Source organism: Crocodylus porosus, unplaced genomic scaffold (assembly GCF_001723895.1).
Source record: "Crocodylus porosus isolate Cpor-Errol unplaced genomic scaffold, CroPor_comp1, whole genome shotgun sequence".
NCBI lineage: Eukaryota > Metazoa > Chordata > Crocodylia > Crocodylidae > Crocodylus > Crocodylus porosus.
Genome location: NW_017728936.1, coordinates 6,038,576 through 6,057,873, shown reverse-complemented (window position 1 = coordinate 6,057,873; position 19,298 = coordinate 6,038,576). Strand labels below are relative to the sequence as shown.

Here is a 19,298-nt window from a genome sequence, read left to right as displayed (position 1 = left end):
GACCAGGAGGTCGGACTAGATGATCTACTCAGGTCCCTTCCGACCCTAGAAACTATGAAACTATGGGTCTGCTGAGCCAAATGCTCCCGATTGGGTTTTGCATGGACAAAAAATGAAAAACAAATGGAAAAAAAATGTTGAGCTTCCCCCCAAAATAGAATTCTCCCTATTTTGCGGAGTGGCTCCAGCCCAGACCAGGCTTCCCACCGCGAGGGCTTGTCCAAGTGCCTGAAGAGGGATTTAGGGAGCAGCTGGACAGCTCTTTCAAAGCTCGGCAGTGGTGAGAAATAGATGTTGCCTTGGACTCTCCTTTATCTCCAGCACTGTGTTCACATCTGTTTCCCCCTTTGACTCCTTTCTGCTGCTGGGAGCCTTGGTTTAAATCAATTCTGAGTACAGTTTTCCAGATCCAGATTTCAGGCTACCCAGCATGTTAGCCTTGGATGGGTGTCTGAAAGCAGTCTGTAAGTGCCTGGCCTTCATTTAGTTATTTATTTGCCAGTGTTACCACACAGACATCTTCCCCACCACTCTGCGTTGGCCACAGAGTCACTTTGGATCTGGAGACATGTTCAGACACCTGGTTTCTGGCCATGTCCGGCCTTGGCACAAGCTCCCCATGTGCAGCACTCAGATAGGGAAGGGAGGGCGAGCAGAGCCCAGGCTTGGGAGGACAGTGCAATCCACCTTGCACACTGAGTGCTTGCCAATGTCCATGTGCTCTCTCCTGATCCAGCAGCTTCTCAAGCCAGGAGCAGGCAGAGCTCCATGCAGTTGGAGCTCTCTGGCTTGAGCTGATGTTTTGGCAGGTTCAAACTTCTGCTTTATTTGGGACTGGGTTTTTTAAGTCCATGTTCTACACAGAGGAACCCAGAGAGCAGGATTTAAAGGAACAGATGCAGATTGTTTGTGGGTCACCTCTGCTTAGCGACGCAACTCTAGTCCAGGACCACTCCCAAGCTAGTGACTTCATACAAAAGGACATACTTCATACAAAAGGACTTCTGCTCCTAACTTTTCTCTGCTCACAACACAGTATAACGCCAGGCTTGACCCTGGCTACTGAGGTCCCACACACCTCCCCTGCAAGTCCCGTATTGCATACTGGCACACCTTCATTAGCATTCGCAGGCTGGTTTGTACCACATCACAGCAGCAGTGCAGCTCTAAACACATTAAAGAAGGGGGAAGAAGTGCTTTTCTTCATGTAGCAGCTGAAGATTATCTGTGAACCTTCCCACAGTGCTCTGTGAAGTCATCTAGTCCAACGTTTCTCAACCCGTGGGTCACAACCCAAAAGTGGGTCACAAGAACATTTCAAAGGGTTGTGAGGAAGTGCCAGAAAAATGTGTGAAAGTGTGAGTTTCCCCTTGCAGCCTGCAAGGGGGTGCTTGGGGCATGGGCAGCATGCAGCCAGGCAGGGTCAGGGGAGCAACCCCAGCAGCTGTGTGCAAGTAAATGTATGTTGAGCAGGGGTTGGAGGGCCAGGGCTTGGGGAAGGGCAGTGTCTGCAGGTGTGTGTGTATGGGCATGTGTGTGCGGAGGGGATAGTGGGGGAAGGTGGCTGTGGCAGGGTGGGGGGAAGACACCTGCCCCTTCAGGCCAGGCTGGCAGCACCAGAGCTAATGTCCATGCTCCTGGGGGTGGGGCGGCCAGGAGATGCTGCTCGGGTGGCAGGAGGGGTTGTGACCAGGCTGCCTGGCATGGTGCAAGAGCCCCAGTCCAGGGCGGGTTGACACAGACCTCCCCTCCTCCTCCTTCCACCCCGTGCTGGGCTGGACTTGCTCCACTGATGTCCACATGAGCTAGAGCCAGCACAGCCACTCTGCTTTGGCCTGAGTGAGATGGGGGCAGCTGGGGGCCGCCTTCAGGAGGGGGCTGTGGTTTGGGAGTGAGGGGTCTGGCACAATATGGCCTGTGGGGGAGGACAGGGGTCTGTGGGTTGGGTACTGGCAAGGCCAGGGGAGCGTGGATCAGGACAAGCCATCGATCTTGGCAAATGGGTCCCAGTACATAAAAGGTTGAGAACCACTGATCTAGCCTAGCCTCCTGCACTGATGCAGGATAGCACTAAATACAATGGCATCCCTTATGGACTTGGATAAGACCCCATGCAGCTCATTTCACCTGCAACCTGAGCAGGACTGAAGGTCAGGATCCTATGTGGGGCATGCTGGTACCTTAATCCTATCACGGACCTTGTCCCGCATCACTTCTATGGATCGTACACAGCACGATGGCCATTTGTGCACGCTCAAGCCATCAGAACTGCACATGATGCTGTGGGCACAGCAACTGCAAATGCTGACATGCCACAAACACTGCTGCAGATGCGGTTGCCAGATCAGCCTTTTGCAGAGCAAAGGACTCTTCTCGTTGTCATTCCCTCGCACCCCAACCTCTATCACAGGCTCTAGACTCTGGACTTGACTCTGAGATTCCCCAGGAGAGCTGGCCTGAAAATCAGTTCCAAAGGCCAAAAAAGAAGAGCCAGATTAAAGTATCAGCTCAGAATTTATGCTCAGGACTTAAGGTTTAATAATGCAACAGAAAATCAATATTTAATAAAGCAAATGATGGAGAAAAACACTGAGCGGGGGATGAGGCGGCCGCTCCTGTTTTCAAACATGCAACTCCCAGCGGAGACGGGTTTGGCAGGATGATTCTGAGACCAGACTGTCACGAGGAGCCAGCATGCAGGAGGAAGCCAGTCCTGCTGATCCCAACCCTGGTGTCTAGGGACGCACTGGTCTTTTATTAAAGGACAAGCAGAGAATTCCAATGAAGGTGAGAGCCACAGGCCCATGAGAGGGATCAAACACTCGCAGAGAAGAGGGGATTCACAGGCACATCCCAGGAGGAGCCCAGCATTAGACTGGCAGGAGAGGATGAAGGTCAGAACTGAGATTCACTGGTAAACAGGCCAGGAGTGGAAAAGCCAAGGGGCACTGAAGGTCAGGAGTGAGGTGGACTGGAAGGGGATTCGAAAGGGACTGAGGTGTATTGATGGGCTCTGAGCCTGCCCGGGGACTGGAGTAACAGCAGCACTACCCAGGCCCCAAATAAGGACCTGATCAGCACTGGAAGAACAGGAGTAGAGGAAAAAAGTTCACACTGGAGCCAGCCAGGCTCAAAAATGTCAGGAAAAGGCTCTGCAAAGCATCCCTTAGAGGAGAAAGCCCATCACCAGCCTAAGCAAGCTCCACTGGCTAGATCCTTGGCTGGTGTGAGTATGTGAAATCAGTGCAAGCAAGGCCTATGGGCTCTGAGAGCTGGGAAGCCCGTCAAGAGACAGGATTGCTCACACAGCTAAAAGCCCCAGAGGCAATGGCAGGCTGGTGCACCACCAGTTCAGTCCACTCCAGCGCACTGAGAGATGCACAGGAATACTGAACGCAGAAGGAAGGACAGGTCTGACTGCCCACACTCAGCAAGGAAGAACAAGGCAACTCAACACCTGGGAAGCAGATCAGCAGCAAGCACTCCCTCCCCTGGAGCCTGTGGCAAACTGCATTTGGCATTCTCGATGCCTCAGAGCAAGCTGCACAACCATCCTAGATGCACAAGCACATTTATACAGGCAAAGTGCCTTGTGCAAACCTGCAGCAGGGACCATTGAGGCAGCCAACCTCAACTGCCAGGAAGGGGAATTCTCCTGTTCCTCTTTCCCTGGAGGATCAGGGTCCTCTGCCTGCCTGTGCGTGCATATGCCTAAGTGATATCAATGACTTACACAATGTGGCCTCACAATGGCCTTGTGTTTTCTGTAGTTTGCAAATCAACCCCTCGTCCCAGCCTCCAAACACTGCACATACTGTGGCTGGCTGTGCAGCTCCAAACAATTCATGGGATTTATGAGTTGATTTTACTGAAATGAAATTAAGCTAGGGAAACAGGTGTGTGGAGGACGTGGCCTGCACAATGCAGCTAACTCAGCAGCATGATCCTAGGCCTGAACACTGAGCGTGAGACTATTTGCGACAGACCTGGAACACGTCCCTCGAGATCTGACCAGCCCCTGGAGTCTAGGGCTGCTGGAAATCCAGGTGTCTGTGACTCAGTGCTGCTGAGTGGTAGGGAATATTCTGTCTTGCTGCACTGAATGGTACTGCAGCAGCAACAGGCTTTTACAGCTATTCCCCCCTCCCTGCACCTCATTTTTCTAAGCAATAAAAACCATCCATTTCCATCTGGGAAAGAAAACATGCCTCTAACCAGGGAGCTGATGAATTTTGCATGCATCAATACGCATCACGTCAACCGCTGCCTGGCTTGCGGCTGACAGGTGGGTGGAGGTGGCAGCCGCAAGGTGGGGAAGCTCCATGTTGCTCCGAGGTGGACGAGTGCTCTCCGTGTGTAGCGGTGCATGGCTTAACAGTTCTGGTGCTGCTGGCTCCTCAGAGAGGAGCTGGGGGCGGGGGGTGCACCAACCAGTCAGTGATCACAGACCAGGGCTGTGACTCAACCGCTGTTCTCGGCAGCCCCAGGGCAGAGCAAGAGCAACCCTGCTGAGCTGACTGGTGTTACACCAGGCGCAGATTTTGGCCCTTCCGTAAAAGGGATGGTCCTGAAGCACAAATCACCTACTATTGCTGCTGAAAAGTGAGTGACGGAGCTTGGACAGCTGCAAGGATGGGGAAAGGATTTTAATGGAAGAGCAGGCTTGCCCACAGGGAGCTAAGCCTGCAGGAAGGTGCCACCAAGCTTAAGCAGGTAGGAGAGAGAAGTGGGAGTGTATGGTGAAATACATCCCTAGTGGACGGGACCAGAACCTGCCACCTCCACTCACCACATCGCAGAGACAGCCTCACTGAAAACAAAGGCAGGTGCAATTCGGTGTGCCCAAGGGAGGCCGAGGCCCAAGAAGCCCATGGAACGGATGCGTCGTGTCTTACTGCTCTCAGTGGCAGGCTCACAAACACACAACTCCCAGGCTCAAGCCACCATGCCATCCATTTCATCCTCCTGACATACCTCTTCAGCCCCACTCGGTTTACCCTCAAGGGCTTTTTGGGAGGAAAACCCAACTTCCAGGGGACCGTCTGCCTGCCCAGGCATCTGTAAGACCACAACCTTGCATGGAAGATGTGCCATTGCGCCAGTGTCCTTGGATAAAATGCCTCTGCCAGCACAAGAGTGCTTTGGGGCACCTGTCTGCCATCCCAGGGCTGCAGAATGCCAGTAATTTGTGGCTTGTTTTGGGATCCTTCATGATGAAAGATGATATGTAACTATAAAACGTTATCGCTATACAACAGCCACATGCTATAAAACACCAGGCAGAAGAACCTGGAATGAGAAGGAGGTAGGGTTTTAAATCCTTCTCTGCAGCTAACCCTGGTAAAACAGCAAGCCCACTCCTGCTGGTTTTAGCATACGCTGGAAATAAGACTGATAAAAGACTCCAGTATTGCCTGTAAACCACTGCAGTGACCTTACGTTACTGCAGTGACATTACACCCTGGGGACCTGGCTACATTATCATTACTACAGTAGCAACAACAGCACTCCAGTGACATTACACTAATGTGCCCAACTGTACTCCATTATTTTTGCTGTAACATTACTCTAGGACTATTACGTTATTGTGACTTTGCTGAGTCACCATTAATGTTACTATAGTGACAATAATGTTACTGTGGGAACATCATACTATAATAGACATGGTGCACTACAGTAAATATAGCAACATTAACATAACTCCTAAAACATTACACCACTGTTTTTCAACTCTCCTTCATTTTACTATAACATTACTACAGGAATATTACAGTGGGAGAACTTTATTGTGCTCCTATCAATGTGATGGTAGAGTAATACTACTGTGGCAATACTGCATCTTAGTCAGCTTGCTGCCTGAATATAAATGTGACTGCAGTGACCTTACCATACTATAGTGATAACAATAATACTAACGCAGTAACACAGAAGCCTTTATTAGACTGCTGTCAATATTACTGTGGCAATGTAGCCAAACACTGTTGTTAATGTAGTAACACAATACTGCAGTAACACATCCACAATCTTTCTGAAGCAGGCAGTGGGGAAGGTGTACTATCTGGTTTATCACACCCTGTGACAGAGGAAAGTTCACGTGGCCAGTCACCGTGCCAGCTCAGCCCCTATCTAGAGCAATCCACCGTGTCTCCTCTGCCACGACTAGTTGGGGATAAGCCAGATGTAATAACTGGGCGGCTGACCATTTTAATAACCCAATGCCAAGAGGGTTTACACATGGCTCCAACCTTCCCTTACCGTGTACCATGCCTGGCAGATGGCATCCAAAATTATAGTCGCTCTGGCCAGAAGCTGGGTCAAACTCTGCCCTTTGCTGAGCCTCTCACAGTTTTCTCATGCATGCTATCACCTCTCACAGGGCCATCAGACTTGCCTACTTACACTCTGGGCAATTGGCCTGCAGCCCTTCAGGTGCTTCATGCAGCCTACTGTATGGCTGATGGTCTTTATGCCCAATACTAGGTTAACTTTAGCCACAAGCCCCTCTCTGGGCACGTAGCTCTTCGTGCCCCCTTCCTGCTCAACAACTCCCTCCAATCATATGGCCATGTGGCCCCCTCATTAGGGCTGGCTTGCACCTGCCAGTTGCCCTGCTGTCACTCCAAGCCCTTAAAATGGCAGGTACCACAGGTGCTCTGTCACACACCCTTGCTCCCTTCCCCCATGCAGGTTTATCACCCCTTTTCCCCCCATGCAGAGGGTTAACTCAAGACCGACACACTAGGTAAATCCCACTTCAGCCATACTTTGAGAGTTTAAGTGGGCAGCCTAGCATGCTGCACATTTCACCCTGTCTGAAAGAGGGGAGATTAAGGAGGGATCTCCCTGGAGCCTACACAGCTCCAAAGAAAAGAGGAAGGAGAGTTACAATAAGGCCATGCTGAAATGGCAAAACCACAAGCAGTTCAAGCTATGACCTTGTCTCTGGGTGGCGATATCATCAGCAGGCAAATGTGCAAAGAGATGGAAAAGGGTGGACGTGTCACAGAAATCTCTGCCCCCTCCTCCTGCCAAGGCCCTATTCTTTATGGATCTCTCCTGTGGAGCAGTACGCATTGTAAACCCCATGCCTGTCTTCAGTTTCATATTCTGGCAAGATGTGTCTTCACTACAGAGTTTGCACACTCCCTAGTTTGATGGCCCCTTAAGCCAGGCCCAGCTAACACAGCTGTATGTCAGCTAGATCATGCAGCCTGCTTTCAAAAGCTTGTACCCCTCCCACTTTGCAGGGAGGATGCAGGCTAAATAACTCAAGCCCTGATAGTCCTCTGTTGTTTTTCCGTAAGTCCCTCCACTTGTCCAAGGGACACACAAGTTTTCCCACAAATCGCTGAGAAAGAATCAGAGCAGCTCCACTTACTGAAGTACAGAGAACCACAGAGTGTGGCACATGGGGATGAATGCAGCTGTGCCCCATGTGAGACATGGGGGCGAATGCAGCTGCTGCAGCAGCCCTGGGGTGGAGCCACTCACATCTGGGCTAGGTTGTGCCCCGTGCCCAGCTGTGGATGCAAAAGCCTAGCTACCTCTGCAGTGCAGACACACCTGCAGTGTTGGAGCAAGTGTTTTCGGAGGCAGGGTGGACACTCCAGTATGAAATAATGATCATCTGTTTCCTCCACCCACCCCAATGTACAATTACTAATTAATAATAACACTTCTAGCACACGGATAGCACATTCCATCTTCAAAGCACTTTGCAGATGTTAACTAATTAATCCTCATCACCCCCCTGTGAAGTAGGTGAAGATTATTATCTCCATCTCACAGATGTTAAATTGATTTGCAGAGAGGTCAAGTGACTTGGCCAATACCACAGAGGGAGTCAAAGCAGGAATGTAGAGCAGAACTCCAGGGGGTCTGGCTAACCAGGCCACACTCAGGCCAAACTTCTCCTGAATGAACATTAGTGAGCACGGGCAATTATATCTGCAGGATCAAACTGCCCACCCTCCCAGCACAGCAAAAATGCAGCGTATTCATCACCCTAGACAAAGCTGTCACAACTTGTTGCCATGGAAATGATGGCGCTGTGGCGCATTTTATCCTGTTGGGCCAAGTCAGTGGTAATGAGCAAATTATACATCAATGAGTGCAAAGGAGTCCAGGTGAATGTAAGGCAGATAAGGTGCCGCTTCTCAATATGCACTGATGCAATTACATCCATGTAGTGCTGTAAGTGCCCGGGGCTTTCACTAGGCTGCTTTTAAAGGCATACGCATGGTTTGCAAACTCTCTGGGACAGGAAACAGCTGTCTTTGTTCAGTGCCTTGTATAAGAGGATGCCAGGCCGTGGCTGGGACACAGGCTCTATTGCAATACAAATGATGAACACGAAGACTGAGAACAAAAGTGGTAGCTAAGACACTGTAACCCTTTAAAGATCTAGTACGATCAGGCAGGAGCTACTTTACCAAGCCTCACAGCCTATATTTCTCCATAATGGTCAGTGTTGCCAATTTCTTATTTATGCTCGAGTTTGAACAACAGGATTTAAATCCTCATCTATATAAGCTAGATGTGTCACAAAGTGAGGTCCAGTCATATTTACTAGCTGGTTCTGATCAATGCCAGGGTCCTGCAAGGATCATCACGATCAGCTAGCACTAATCTCACAGTCTTCATCTGCACTAACACCCCACAGAGAGGTAAGAAATATTTTGGACTCATCCCTGTATTCATTCTTTTTTTCCTGCTTCACCCAAAGGTCAGATCTGGGGGGCAAAATAAAGCTGACGTATTAGCCCAGGCTCTAACCATTGAGGAGCTGCCCTTCCAAGCAGTCGGAGGGAATCATAACATTATTGCCTTTAACTTATGAAATGATCAACAGTGATGACTTTTCAGCTGTCATCAGTAGAGGGAAGAGTTCATCCTGCATTGAAATGAAAGGGCAGACTGGGCTTCTCTCTCTGGAGCTCTTGGTCCAGAATATCTGTAGACTCTAGCTCTGCCTATGTCAGATGGGTTTGCTGGCAGAACGACGTCAGCCAGAGGTGTGGAAAGATTGTGCGCCACAGCCAATGTATGGAAAAAAAAAACAAACCCAACCCTTGTGTTGAGGCAGCTCTGCTGGCAGTACATAAAAACAAAGGGTTAGATTTTGCAATGCAAGATGGAGGTCACTACCGAAAAGCACTGACTCACAAAATCCTGCCTTAAATGAACCCAAGCCTGGGAGGAGGGAATGGCAAAGACATCTGAGTGATTCATGCCTAGTAATGAGCCTTTAACTACCAGCCCTTCTCACGGGGAGAATTAGCTGAGGTTAATTAGACATCCGCATCAGTACAGGAGAGACAGCCATTTTGACCGACTCCCAGTCTGTACCCGCCTGGTAGGTCACGAGGCCTGTTGTTGAACCCCTAGCCTCGCAGCGTTCCTCACCTTTCTGGGGACAGCCCGAGCCCTGACATTCATTACAAACCCATTAAACCCATCTAACGAGCGTGCGGGTGGCCTCTCTCGCTCTCCCTGTGCTGAGTGACGTTGAAAGTAAGCTGGTCCGACACTAGTGAAAGCGATGCAAGTCACGCGTGCATTCGTCCTGCTCCACCCCTATGCCCCAGCACCATAGGAAAAGGCTGTGTGAAGAATCCCAAGTGCAAAGCCAGGGCCCTGTTCTGTCGCATACTAAACAGCTCTGTTGCAGGAATTGCTTATTCGGGGAGAAAGCTAAAAGCTGCTTTCGATGGTCTCGTTTACCTGCGTGCAGGTTCACCATGAAGCTACGTCAGGCAGTTAGCATACAAGGGAGCAAGCCCGGCGTTCCTCCCACCACATAGGAAGGAATAAAACTAGGCGGAGAGGCAAGGTCTCCTAACCTTGTGGAAGAGATGCAACAAAAGATCAGCAAGAGGGAGAGGGAAAGAGAGAAAGACAGGAGGAAAGAGCAAGAGGGCAACAAAGAAAAGGAGACAGCAACAAAGGGGACAGATAACAAACAGAGAGGAGCGAAGACAGCAGCAGAGAAAGTGTGACGCAGACAGAGGCACAAATGCCATAGGGTTGACCACGATACGCAAATGATAGACAGACAGAGATAAAGCAAAGAAAAGAGCAACAAAGAAAGAGCCAGCAAAAGAGGCCTACAGTTTGTTTGAAGAAAAGGATGGTTTAACTTCTCAGCTGTGAGTTCTTATCTCAAAAGCACTCTCCTTGAATCAATCTGATTCAATCTCTCCCACCTGTCCATACCTCGGTGCTGCATGAGTACAAGATACAATCTGAATTCATCCTCTCCCTCTTGCCTTTGGAAAGGATGCAGTCTGCCTCAGATGTGAAGGATTCACATATGCTGGACCAAATTCATCCCTGGTATAGCTCCATCACTGCCAAAGGAGTTAAAGCTGCAATGCGTTTTGCTTTGCGTGGCTCTGAATCATTTCCGCACCAGAACCGAATCTGGCGTGGCCTGGAAGGAAGGCAGAAAAGGCCAGGGCTTGGGTGCTGTTACTTCATAAGGTCCATTTGGTCTCTTTATTATGCAAGCTTCTTGACGCTGGGCTGTGTCTTCTACTCCTCATGTTTTCAGAGTCTGGAATGACCGAAGCCTGGTTGCCACCAAAGCCTCTTGATGCTGCTTTAACCTGTTCACAATTATGATAAACAGTGATGTGCACTGCCCCTAATGATATGGGTCCTAATTTGCACCTCAGGGCACAACAAACCTTATGGGATGCACAGTCTTGGATATGGGCCTTTCCCCCAACTCATCCTCTGCTGCTGAATGAAGCACAGGCACCCCATGAATAGTTTAACGTTCTTGGCTTTTATCATCTTCTCAGGTAGTTCATTACACAAGCTCATTGTTCTTTGAGTGGCAAGTCTTTCCTCATGGTTATGGTTACATGGCAGGAGGGAGTTCCCTGAATACGAGCTGCTCTAGCAGGCACTAACAACACGGGAGTTGCAGTCAGCTACAGGCAGCAAGCCAGGGATGATTTAGGCAAGTCAAAGCTTGGGAAGAATGTCAGAGAAGTTGCTACTCAGTGTCTATGTGAAGCTAGCTGAAGAGGTAAAGACAAGTGCATTTATAATACCTGCATCTAGGCATTTAGATACTCCAGTGACAAACCTGGTATAAAGACACAGAGGGAAAGTTGATAGATGGGGGTGACTCCCTCATATCTCCATCCCTGAGCCCGACCAAGACTGCAGCATATGATGTGAAAGAGCAGTTCAAAGCTTGGTGCAGATAAGGTACTTCTTGGGCATGCACGTGGGTATCTGGAGAGTGTCCCTGGGTTCAGGAGATGCCCAAGGGGTGCGCTCGGTCACCCCTGCTCCACAAAGCTCTGCCTTAGTTCCCACATGGATGAGATGTATACTCCTGAGCTAAAAAAAACCCCAAGGGCTGGGGCTGTGATGTGGGATGTGAAAACCACTTCACCTGCAGCAACTGCAACAGAGTGAAGGCTTTCCTGGGAAGCCCCCAGTGCCATCCCTTCCCTGACAGCTGCTTCTTATAGTAGGTGAGTCTCAAAGTCTTGCAATCACTAGTGTCATCAGTGCAATAGGGCTCATTCCCCGCCATGGAAGCATGTGCGATTCAGGGAGCAGGGCTCCCCAATTGCCTCCCGTCTCAGCCTGGGGAGGTGAGGTCTTCTCCACAACACAAGGTGTTGACTACAGGATTCTCGCCCCCACTGCACATATGCCAGTGCTAAGGTAAGGGTCCATCAGGACACCTGTCCTTGAAGTGGCATATACGGCCTGTGCTGTACATCAGGGTGGTCAGGGAAGTGGTGGGGATCTTGGGCTCTGCTCCAGCTTAGGCAGGATGCCAGGAGCAACCGATGTGTTCAGTTCTTTTCCATTTCTCTTCATAAGCAGCCCTGAGACCTTGGAGCCTGAGCAGCTAGACAGGCAGGGCTTGGCTCTTCCCCTGCTTTCAAAACTACTCTCACAATATGGGCTCCACCGGGGCTGCCTCAGATTGAAATCAGGGCAAGTGAGAGGGGAAGAAGGCCTGAAAGGGGACAATTATTCTTATTCCCAGGTGAACCAAAAGGGCTTCCACCATCAAAAGGAAATTAATTGGGCAGAGTTCAGAGCTTGGAACAGAACTGACACAGCGAAGAAATGAAAGGGGAAGTGAAGGTGCCCTGGGCCAGCGGGCTCCATTATCTGCACGGCGCACACCTTGCTGGAGCCACTCGTGGGCCGTGTGCCTCCGCCCTCGGGCCTGTGCCAGGGCCGCGTGCTGAGTGAGGCGCTCCGCCTTGGCACCGCTCGGTCTCCTACCGCTGGGTGAGATCTCGACACTTCCCCTTTCCACCTGAGCCGCACAGGCAGGCAACTTCAGCAAGCAGGTAATTAACCATCAAACAATGGTAGGGATTTGCAGATTAGCAGGGGAAGGAGTGGGGAAACTCATTTACACCAGACAAAGGGGGAGAGGGTGATTACTTGCTGTGGCGGCAATAGGAGAAATCAAACCTGGCCAGGACAACTGAGAAAGGGATGCGGATGCGCGAATAACCCCCAGGTTTCTTTTCAAGCACTAAAACTTCATTTTCTATCATCCTAATTCTCAGGTCTATGTGAGATTAAACTCTAGCCGACGTGATGCTGCCTTCACCCAGTTCATTTCCAGTGCAGAGATAAGGCCAACTTTCCTTAATGCATTTTAGGAGACGGTGGGAATGTTTTGCAAACATGCAGTGGAGCCGGCTTATTACAAATACAAATACAGCTTTCCAGGCGCAGCCCTTCTCCCTCCCCTCGCTCTTTTAAACCTGAGAACGCAGAGAACAGTTGTGCTTCTAAGGCTTTTCAAGCAGCCTCTGAGGAGCGGGGCAACGATGTGGCTGCAGCTGGGCTGCAAGGCGGGCCCGAGGTGGGTTTGAGCTCCTCAGGCCAAGCTGCTGCATTTCAAGGGACACAGCAAGCAAAGGAGCAGGCAGGACACAGACACACTTGTTAATTAGGCCAGAGCCGGGAACCTGAAGATGAAAGGAAGGAAAGCTGTTGTGTTCCAGAGGCTAATGGGCTCTGTGTGAAGCGTTCTTCAGAGCTCAGACTGCCACGCAGGGGTGCCTTTCCTTTGTAGATGGGAGCTCGTGCTTTTGCAAATGAGGCAATCCCTACATTTCGGTGGGGAATTACTTTCAAGGCATGTGTGGCAGCTTGGTATTCACCTTCCTCACCCGGAAATCCCTCTCTACCCAGAGTCTGACTCAGACTCTCTAAAGCATTGACTGGAGACCAGGAGGTGAAGCCTCTTGCTTTGCTGCTACTTCAGTTGTTTGATATGGCCTCTCTCTACATGGCAGAACTTGCCCCACCAGAAACCAGCATGGGACAAGGGCACGCTGTAGGAGACCTGTCCCAAACATGACAGGTCAGCTGCGGATGAAGCAGCCTCTCCCTGAATAGCCTGTTTCAGGGCTGGCTGTGAAAAGTCAATACCGATCCTGTGGTTTTGTCACAGTGGAGCTCCACTGGGAGAAGTGACAGACCCGATGAGCCAAGGGAACGGGAATGGAGCAGGGCTAACCTCAATTCCTGCACTCCTGCTGAAGCTGCTGAGAGCTGCCAGTGCTGGACACCCCTAAAATCAGACTCACAACCTTCAGCACTGGCCTTGCAGGCAGACTCCAGCCCTGCCCAGTGACAATGATGGCCACCCTTTCTTCACATGGTCACTTATTTTGTTTTACGTTTTGGATGCCTAGTATGAGACATACTGGGCCAGAGTATTAAAACTGCTGAGCAACTAGGGTTACCAAGCCCTCTAGGATTGCCCTGGAGTCTCCAAAAATGAGATATAAATTTCCAGGAGACTGCTAAGAGTCACCAGGGAGATAAATGATAGAGCATTTGTTAAAATAAATATTGCATGCTGAACCTGATTTATACAGTAGTCCTGTGCATTTTTAAAATGTAATAGTAATGTGCATTTGCCATCTAGACATGAAGTCTACGCACCGTCATCCATAACGGGTAGATGCCATCATGTGGGCACGTTCGCTTTGTGTGTCGTGGGCACGCTGACGTTGTGAAAACTCCTGGAATAGGTTCAAACAGTTGGCAACCCGACGAGCAACACCCGCAACTTCAGCTGAGCCAGTCAGAATGGCACATGCCCAAACACCAACAATTAGGCACGGGCTGTGCCATGCTGAGCGCACCATAACAGAGGCACTACAACCAAAGCCACTTTTGGGAATGGGGCCATAAGAGATAGACTAGTCTGGGTGACAGGGCTTTGGTCACTCAACTCCCCAGGTGCTAATGAGAACCTCGCTGGCTTTCCCAGCAGAGGTCAAGGACTCAAAGGCTAGGGAGACTGAACTATCATTTCCTACTCGGAGCCACTCCCTCTAGGCAAAGGTGGTGGGCAAAGGAAGGCTTGCACAGCTGCTGCTCCTGGAGAAGAAGCAGTGTGTCCCTTCTGTGTCCCTGCAAGGAGATTTCAAGGATAAGAGTTTAAAAAACTGACCTCTAATGGATGGCCAAGGGAACTGGGTTTCTTTACCAAAAATGATGATGAAGGGATGAATAACAGTCTTCCCGAGTACAAAACAGTGACCCACTCCTCTCCCTGGCCACTGGGGAGAGGAGAAGGAAAAAAACACCAACATCTTCATTGTGACAAGAAAGGTTTAGGTTAGATGATCTGGAGTGCTCTCTTTAATGGGAAGGGAGCTGGCTGCATCAGGAACTGGTGGGGTCTCCTCCTCCACTGGAGGTTTTCAAGAACAGGTTGGACAAACAGCTGTCAGGGCTGGCCTCATTGCACTTGCTCCTGACTCAACGCTGGGGATGGATGGGCTGAGGTCCCCTGAGGTCCCTTCTGGTGCTGCGATTCTAGGAGTCTACCGGCAAGTCAAACAGTATGCGCCTGTCACCCCCCAAACTTTTGTCTTCCTTGACTCTTTGTAGCAGGCTCCACTTCTGGACGCACTGGGGAACATCCCCTAGCTTCCATCTTCCCCTTTCTCCCCACTGTCTTTCCTTCCACCTGAATCCTTTCAAAGCTTTTCTTCCCTGTGCCAGCTGTCAGCAAATACAGGCAAAAGCCCTGCCTCATATCCCTTCCCATTGCAATACCCCAGAGGTCTCCCAGCAAGCAAGATGCTCTGCGTTGGGTTATCCAGCTTGAGTAACTCAGTCATAGGGCGACAAGACATATCAACCCTAGAGAACGCAAGGCCAGGGAGCATAGTGGCAGCTTCCTGTTTTCTGCTCTGAATCGCTGGCCCCTTGACCGCACGTGTCTGTCACAAAGGCCCCATACAGGAGGATGAGGAGGAGCAGGAGGAGGAGGAAGGAAGCTAGCATCTGTGTGGAAAGAGGAAGGGACCTGTCCCCTTGAAGGCTGTCCCTTTGGAGAACATAGCCTGCCCCAGGGCAGAATTTAATTGCTTCTTGAGTGGTGCTGGCTCTTTTGCCTCCAGAATTTTGCCCAAAGGCCGTTTCTTTCCAGGGGGAGGAAGGGGAACACGCAATCTGTTCTGAATTCTGCTTTTTTGTTTCTTCCCGCCTTTGACCTTCTCTCAGGGCCTCCTGGCCCCATTATTTACTGCAGGCTGCTACCTTAACTGGCGCTGTTTAAAACAGGAGTCATTTCCACGTGGTTCCCATCAGCAATGGCACACTGTTCACTCCCAGAGATGAGGCTCCCTTGGTTTGGAAACACATCACACAGAGAGCAGCAGAGTCTGAAGAAGAACTGAGAACAAGGGCTGGAAGGGACAGTCAGCCACTGCTGGCAGATGGGGAGGTTTTCAGGGCCTGATGCTACAGGGAGTCAGGCAGGTTGAAACGGAGGAAGGTTACAGATGGAGAAAGTGGCTCGGATGTTATAAGCAGTCGCTGGAATCGCCCTCCTGAGCCCATAATGAGCCGTGCTGGAAGCAGCTTAAGCAACTGTTCCTTAGGATGATTTGCTTTGTTTCCAGAAGCACCCACCAGAAACTACAGTGACAAAACAACATGATGGGAAGGGAGCCTGGGGCACAACGGAGCCCCAGCCCCACTCTTGCTTCCTGTCCGACCCTGCCAGGAAAACCACAGAGAAAGACACGAGACACATGTTCTGCAGCTGGAGCAGCACTGCCTCTTCCCTGGGCCATGCGGTCACCTGCTCACCAGGACAGTTTTCATGCTGGGGCCTGTTTGCTATTAGTGGTGAAACAATTCTCACCTCCCTCTTCCCATTTCACTTTCATGCAAACCCTTGGCTTGGGGGTAAGCTGCCTGGGTCACACAGGTGAACTATGGCACCTTCATCGGGGCTGACATTTGGACCACAGAGACATGGCTTTGCAGGGGAGAGAGGGTGGCCTTTTAGGGGCACTCTTTGTCTTCATTTTCTTTAGAGAAGGAGCTTACACTGGTTTATAGGTTCAGAGAAGAGACTTTCCCAAAGCAGGTGTGTTTCTCCTGGCATCCTGGCCACATCCCAGTCTAGCTCAGTATGGTTTGCCTCCCTTTAGGAGGATGCAGTACTCTTCACTTCCTGCTCTAAACAACTATATAGCATCACTACAAGCAAGGGCCTTGTTACATGCTGCCCTGTGACCTGCACAAGTGTTGCTGGGTGCTAGTGATGGGTGCTAGCGTTAGCTGGAGCTTGGAGCCATCCCACATTCAGGCCAGCAGAGATCTGGAGGACTGACAGGTCAGAATCTGCTCCCTCCCGTTCCAGCGCAGCAGCTGCAGTGGTGATGGTGGGGCAGCTGGGCAGGCAGGTTAACCCTTCCTTGCCTGCTTCCCCAGGACAGACAGTGCAGCAGCCACAAAAAAGCGTGTGTGTGTGTTTTGGGGACTGAGGCAGGGACAGTAAGTAGGGATGTGGGAGGGTGGGCAGGGGGCCCAATCTGGGTCAGCAAGGGATGGGGGGTAGGTGGGGTATATTTACACTAACCTGTAGCTTAGGAGAGCAGCACCCTAGTTTAACAAGAGCTGGTGGACCAGAGATAACCGTGCTCTGGGCTGGTCTCACTTGGATCTGCCAAATGAGTTCCTAAAACTAGTTTCAGGTGCTAATGTGCAGACAATCCAGGGGTTAAGACCTCCAAGAACCACCCAAAATTACCGTGTAACAAGACCCTTAAACTGCTGCCCCTTTCCACCCTAAACATGGTTGTATTTTGATGGTGAGGTGGAAAATACAAGGTCCTGCCCTGCAAGGTACTAGAAACCCTTGTCTCCAACCCACTTCACTGAGACCTGAGGATGGTCAGCATCTTACGGGGCTGCGCCCAGCACTTGCAAAGCATTTTAGGATCGGCTAGAGTGTTGTCACAAGGCTACAGAGGATGTACGCAGTTCTTTAATGCTACAGCAAGAGAGAGAGAGGGAGGAGGGTCCTGGGGCTCTGATGTTACAGGAAATTTAGGTCAGGAAACTTGGCAGCTGAGCGAGAAGGGAGCCAATATAATGGTGCTGTGTCACTTTGGTGCCTGATAGCAACTCCAGAACTTTTGGGCGATCAACTTCATCTTAAGAAACTCAGGAAGGTAATAGCAGATTGCAAGATAAACAGCAAGGAGCTAGGATGGCAATGAATCCACTTTCCGTTTCACAGTTAATGGAGATGGAGAAAGTCCAGCTCTCTTTAGTCTGCTTGATTGCTATAAGAGGAAGAAGGGGTGGGAGAGAAAGGGTCCAGGGTTTTTTTTCTCCCTCCCTTCCATTCATTAGGCTGTCAATAATGCTCAGTCCTGGCATATCGACAGCGGATTAGCTCACCCCGACTCTGTGTACAAGACCAATGCCTTTTTAACTCAGCTTGTTTCCAAATCAATACACCCATCAGCATTCGAAAATTAGCCCGAGATGAGATTCCAATACTCAGCCTGGTGTGTCATGCTAAGAGGGCTCTTGGCCAACTTGGAGAAAAAAGCTTGCTAGCAAGGGATTAGAAATTTTCCATTTATCCTCACCTAGGCTGTTTCAGCTAAGCCTGCAATGTCTCAGAGACATCTCCCTATGCATACGCCCTCTGCCCAGCACACACCCCCACAGCCAACTCCAGCACACACCCCACATGCCATCTCATCTGAAAGTATGCAAGTACTAATGAAGATGTGTTACCACAGAGTGCAGAGGCTAGTTAGGCCACGCAACCTGAGGGGTGGATGGGCAAGTGCTAGTGAGTACATATTGCTTAAAGAGCGTGCAGGCACCTGCTACTGGGCACACTTTGCCAACCCAACTAACTTTTCAACCTGCTCGAGCCCCTCAAGACCTTGCATGCATCCAGTTTCAACACACAAGCAAATATGAGTTGCTGCCATAACTACGAGCCTTCCTGCAAGTACCCCCAGCACACATAAGGGTAGGCAGTCTATACATACCCTATGGGCATGCTTGCTTCTGCACTTTCCCCCACGCATCATTTGCTTCTTGATTCCCCTCCAGAGGGTCAGCATCTCAGTGTTAACAATGCTGGTGTCACAATCAGGAGCTGTCTGATGACTGGTAAGAGCAAGCCGGAGGCATGCCCCAGTGGAGGCCTGGACTTTGTCCAGCTCTGCTTGTCCTGCCCGCCCCTGGAGATCCTGCTCCATGTTGGGGGGTGTTAACAACTCTCGGTGCAACACCTGCAGCAGGAATTAGCCAGATGGGCAGGAGTAGGGGGAGGCCAGTAAAGAGCGAGCGGTCCGTAGATGTAGGTGGGACAATGCTGCTAATGGGGAAAATGGAGATTGAGATGGAGCTAAGTGCAGACAGGAACAAGGGGGTTGAGAACAAAGGACCTGAAGGCCACTGAGAGGAGGAGTTGTAAAGGGAAGATGAGAGGAGGACACACAGGAGACGGCAGTAGGGAGGTACGGTACCAGGGCCCAATGAGCCAGTGGAAGGCCTAGAAGGACGGTCTAGGCTGGGCCTTACCTTGCACGATGAGATGCACCCGCGATGTCTTGGGGTGGTTGTCCGTCTGCACGGAGCAGGTGTAGGGGCCCTCGTCGAAGACATCCACGTCTTGTATCTGGATGCTGTACTGAGTCTTGGTGTTGGCCAGCAGCAGCACCCGGGAATCCAGGCACCACTTGTCATTGCCAGCATACAGGATGCTGCTGCGATTCAGCCAGGCCACGCGGGTGACCCTGTTATCCACCACGCACCTGGGGAGACAGCGAGAAGCAATTCATCAGCCCATGCCCACCAGCAGCTCGGCTCTGCTCCCTCCCCTCACCCCCATTTTTTCTGACTATTTTTAGCTTTGTTGCGAGCGGCAGCTACGGAGCCCCTGCGATGCGAGTCTCTCTGGAGATCGTCAGCACTTTGCCTGCTGTGCTCTCTCCATCTGAAACTCTGTCTGA

General features: G+C 50.7%; 1 protein-coding gene across 7 annotated transcripts in view; it reads right to left on the bottom strand.

Annotated features, from left to right (window-relative positions):
• The window catches only part of NTM (neurotrimin), a 624,942-nt gene that overhangs the window by 104,983 nt on the left and 500,661 nt on the right, over positions 1-19,298 (bottom strand). For all 7 annotated transcript variants that reach the window (XM_019547015.1, XM_019547016.1, XM_019547017.1 and 4 more), the window contains exon 3: positions 18,868-19,100. In XM_019547015.1, the coding sequence (XP_019402560.1) occupies positions 18,868-19,100 (233 nt within the window). The remainder of the gene's footprint in view (positions 1-18,867; positions 19,101-19,298) is intronic.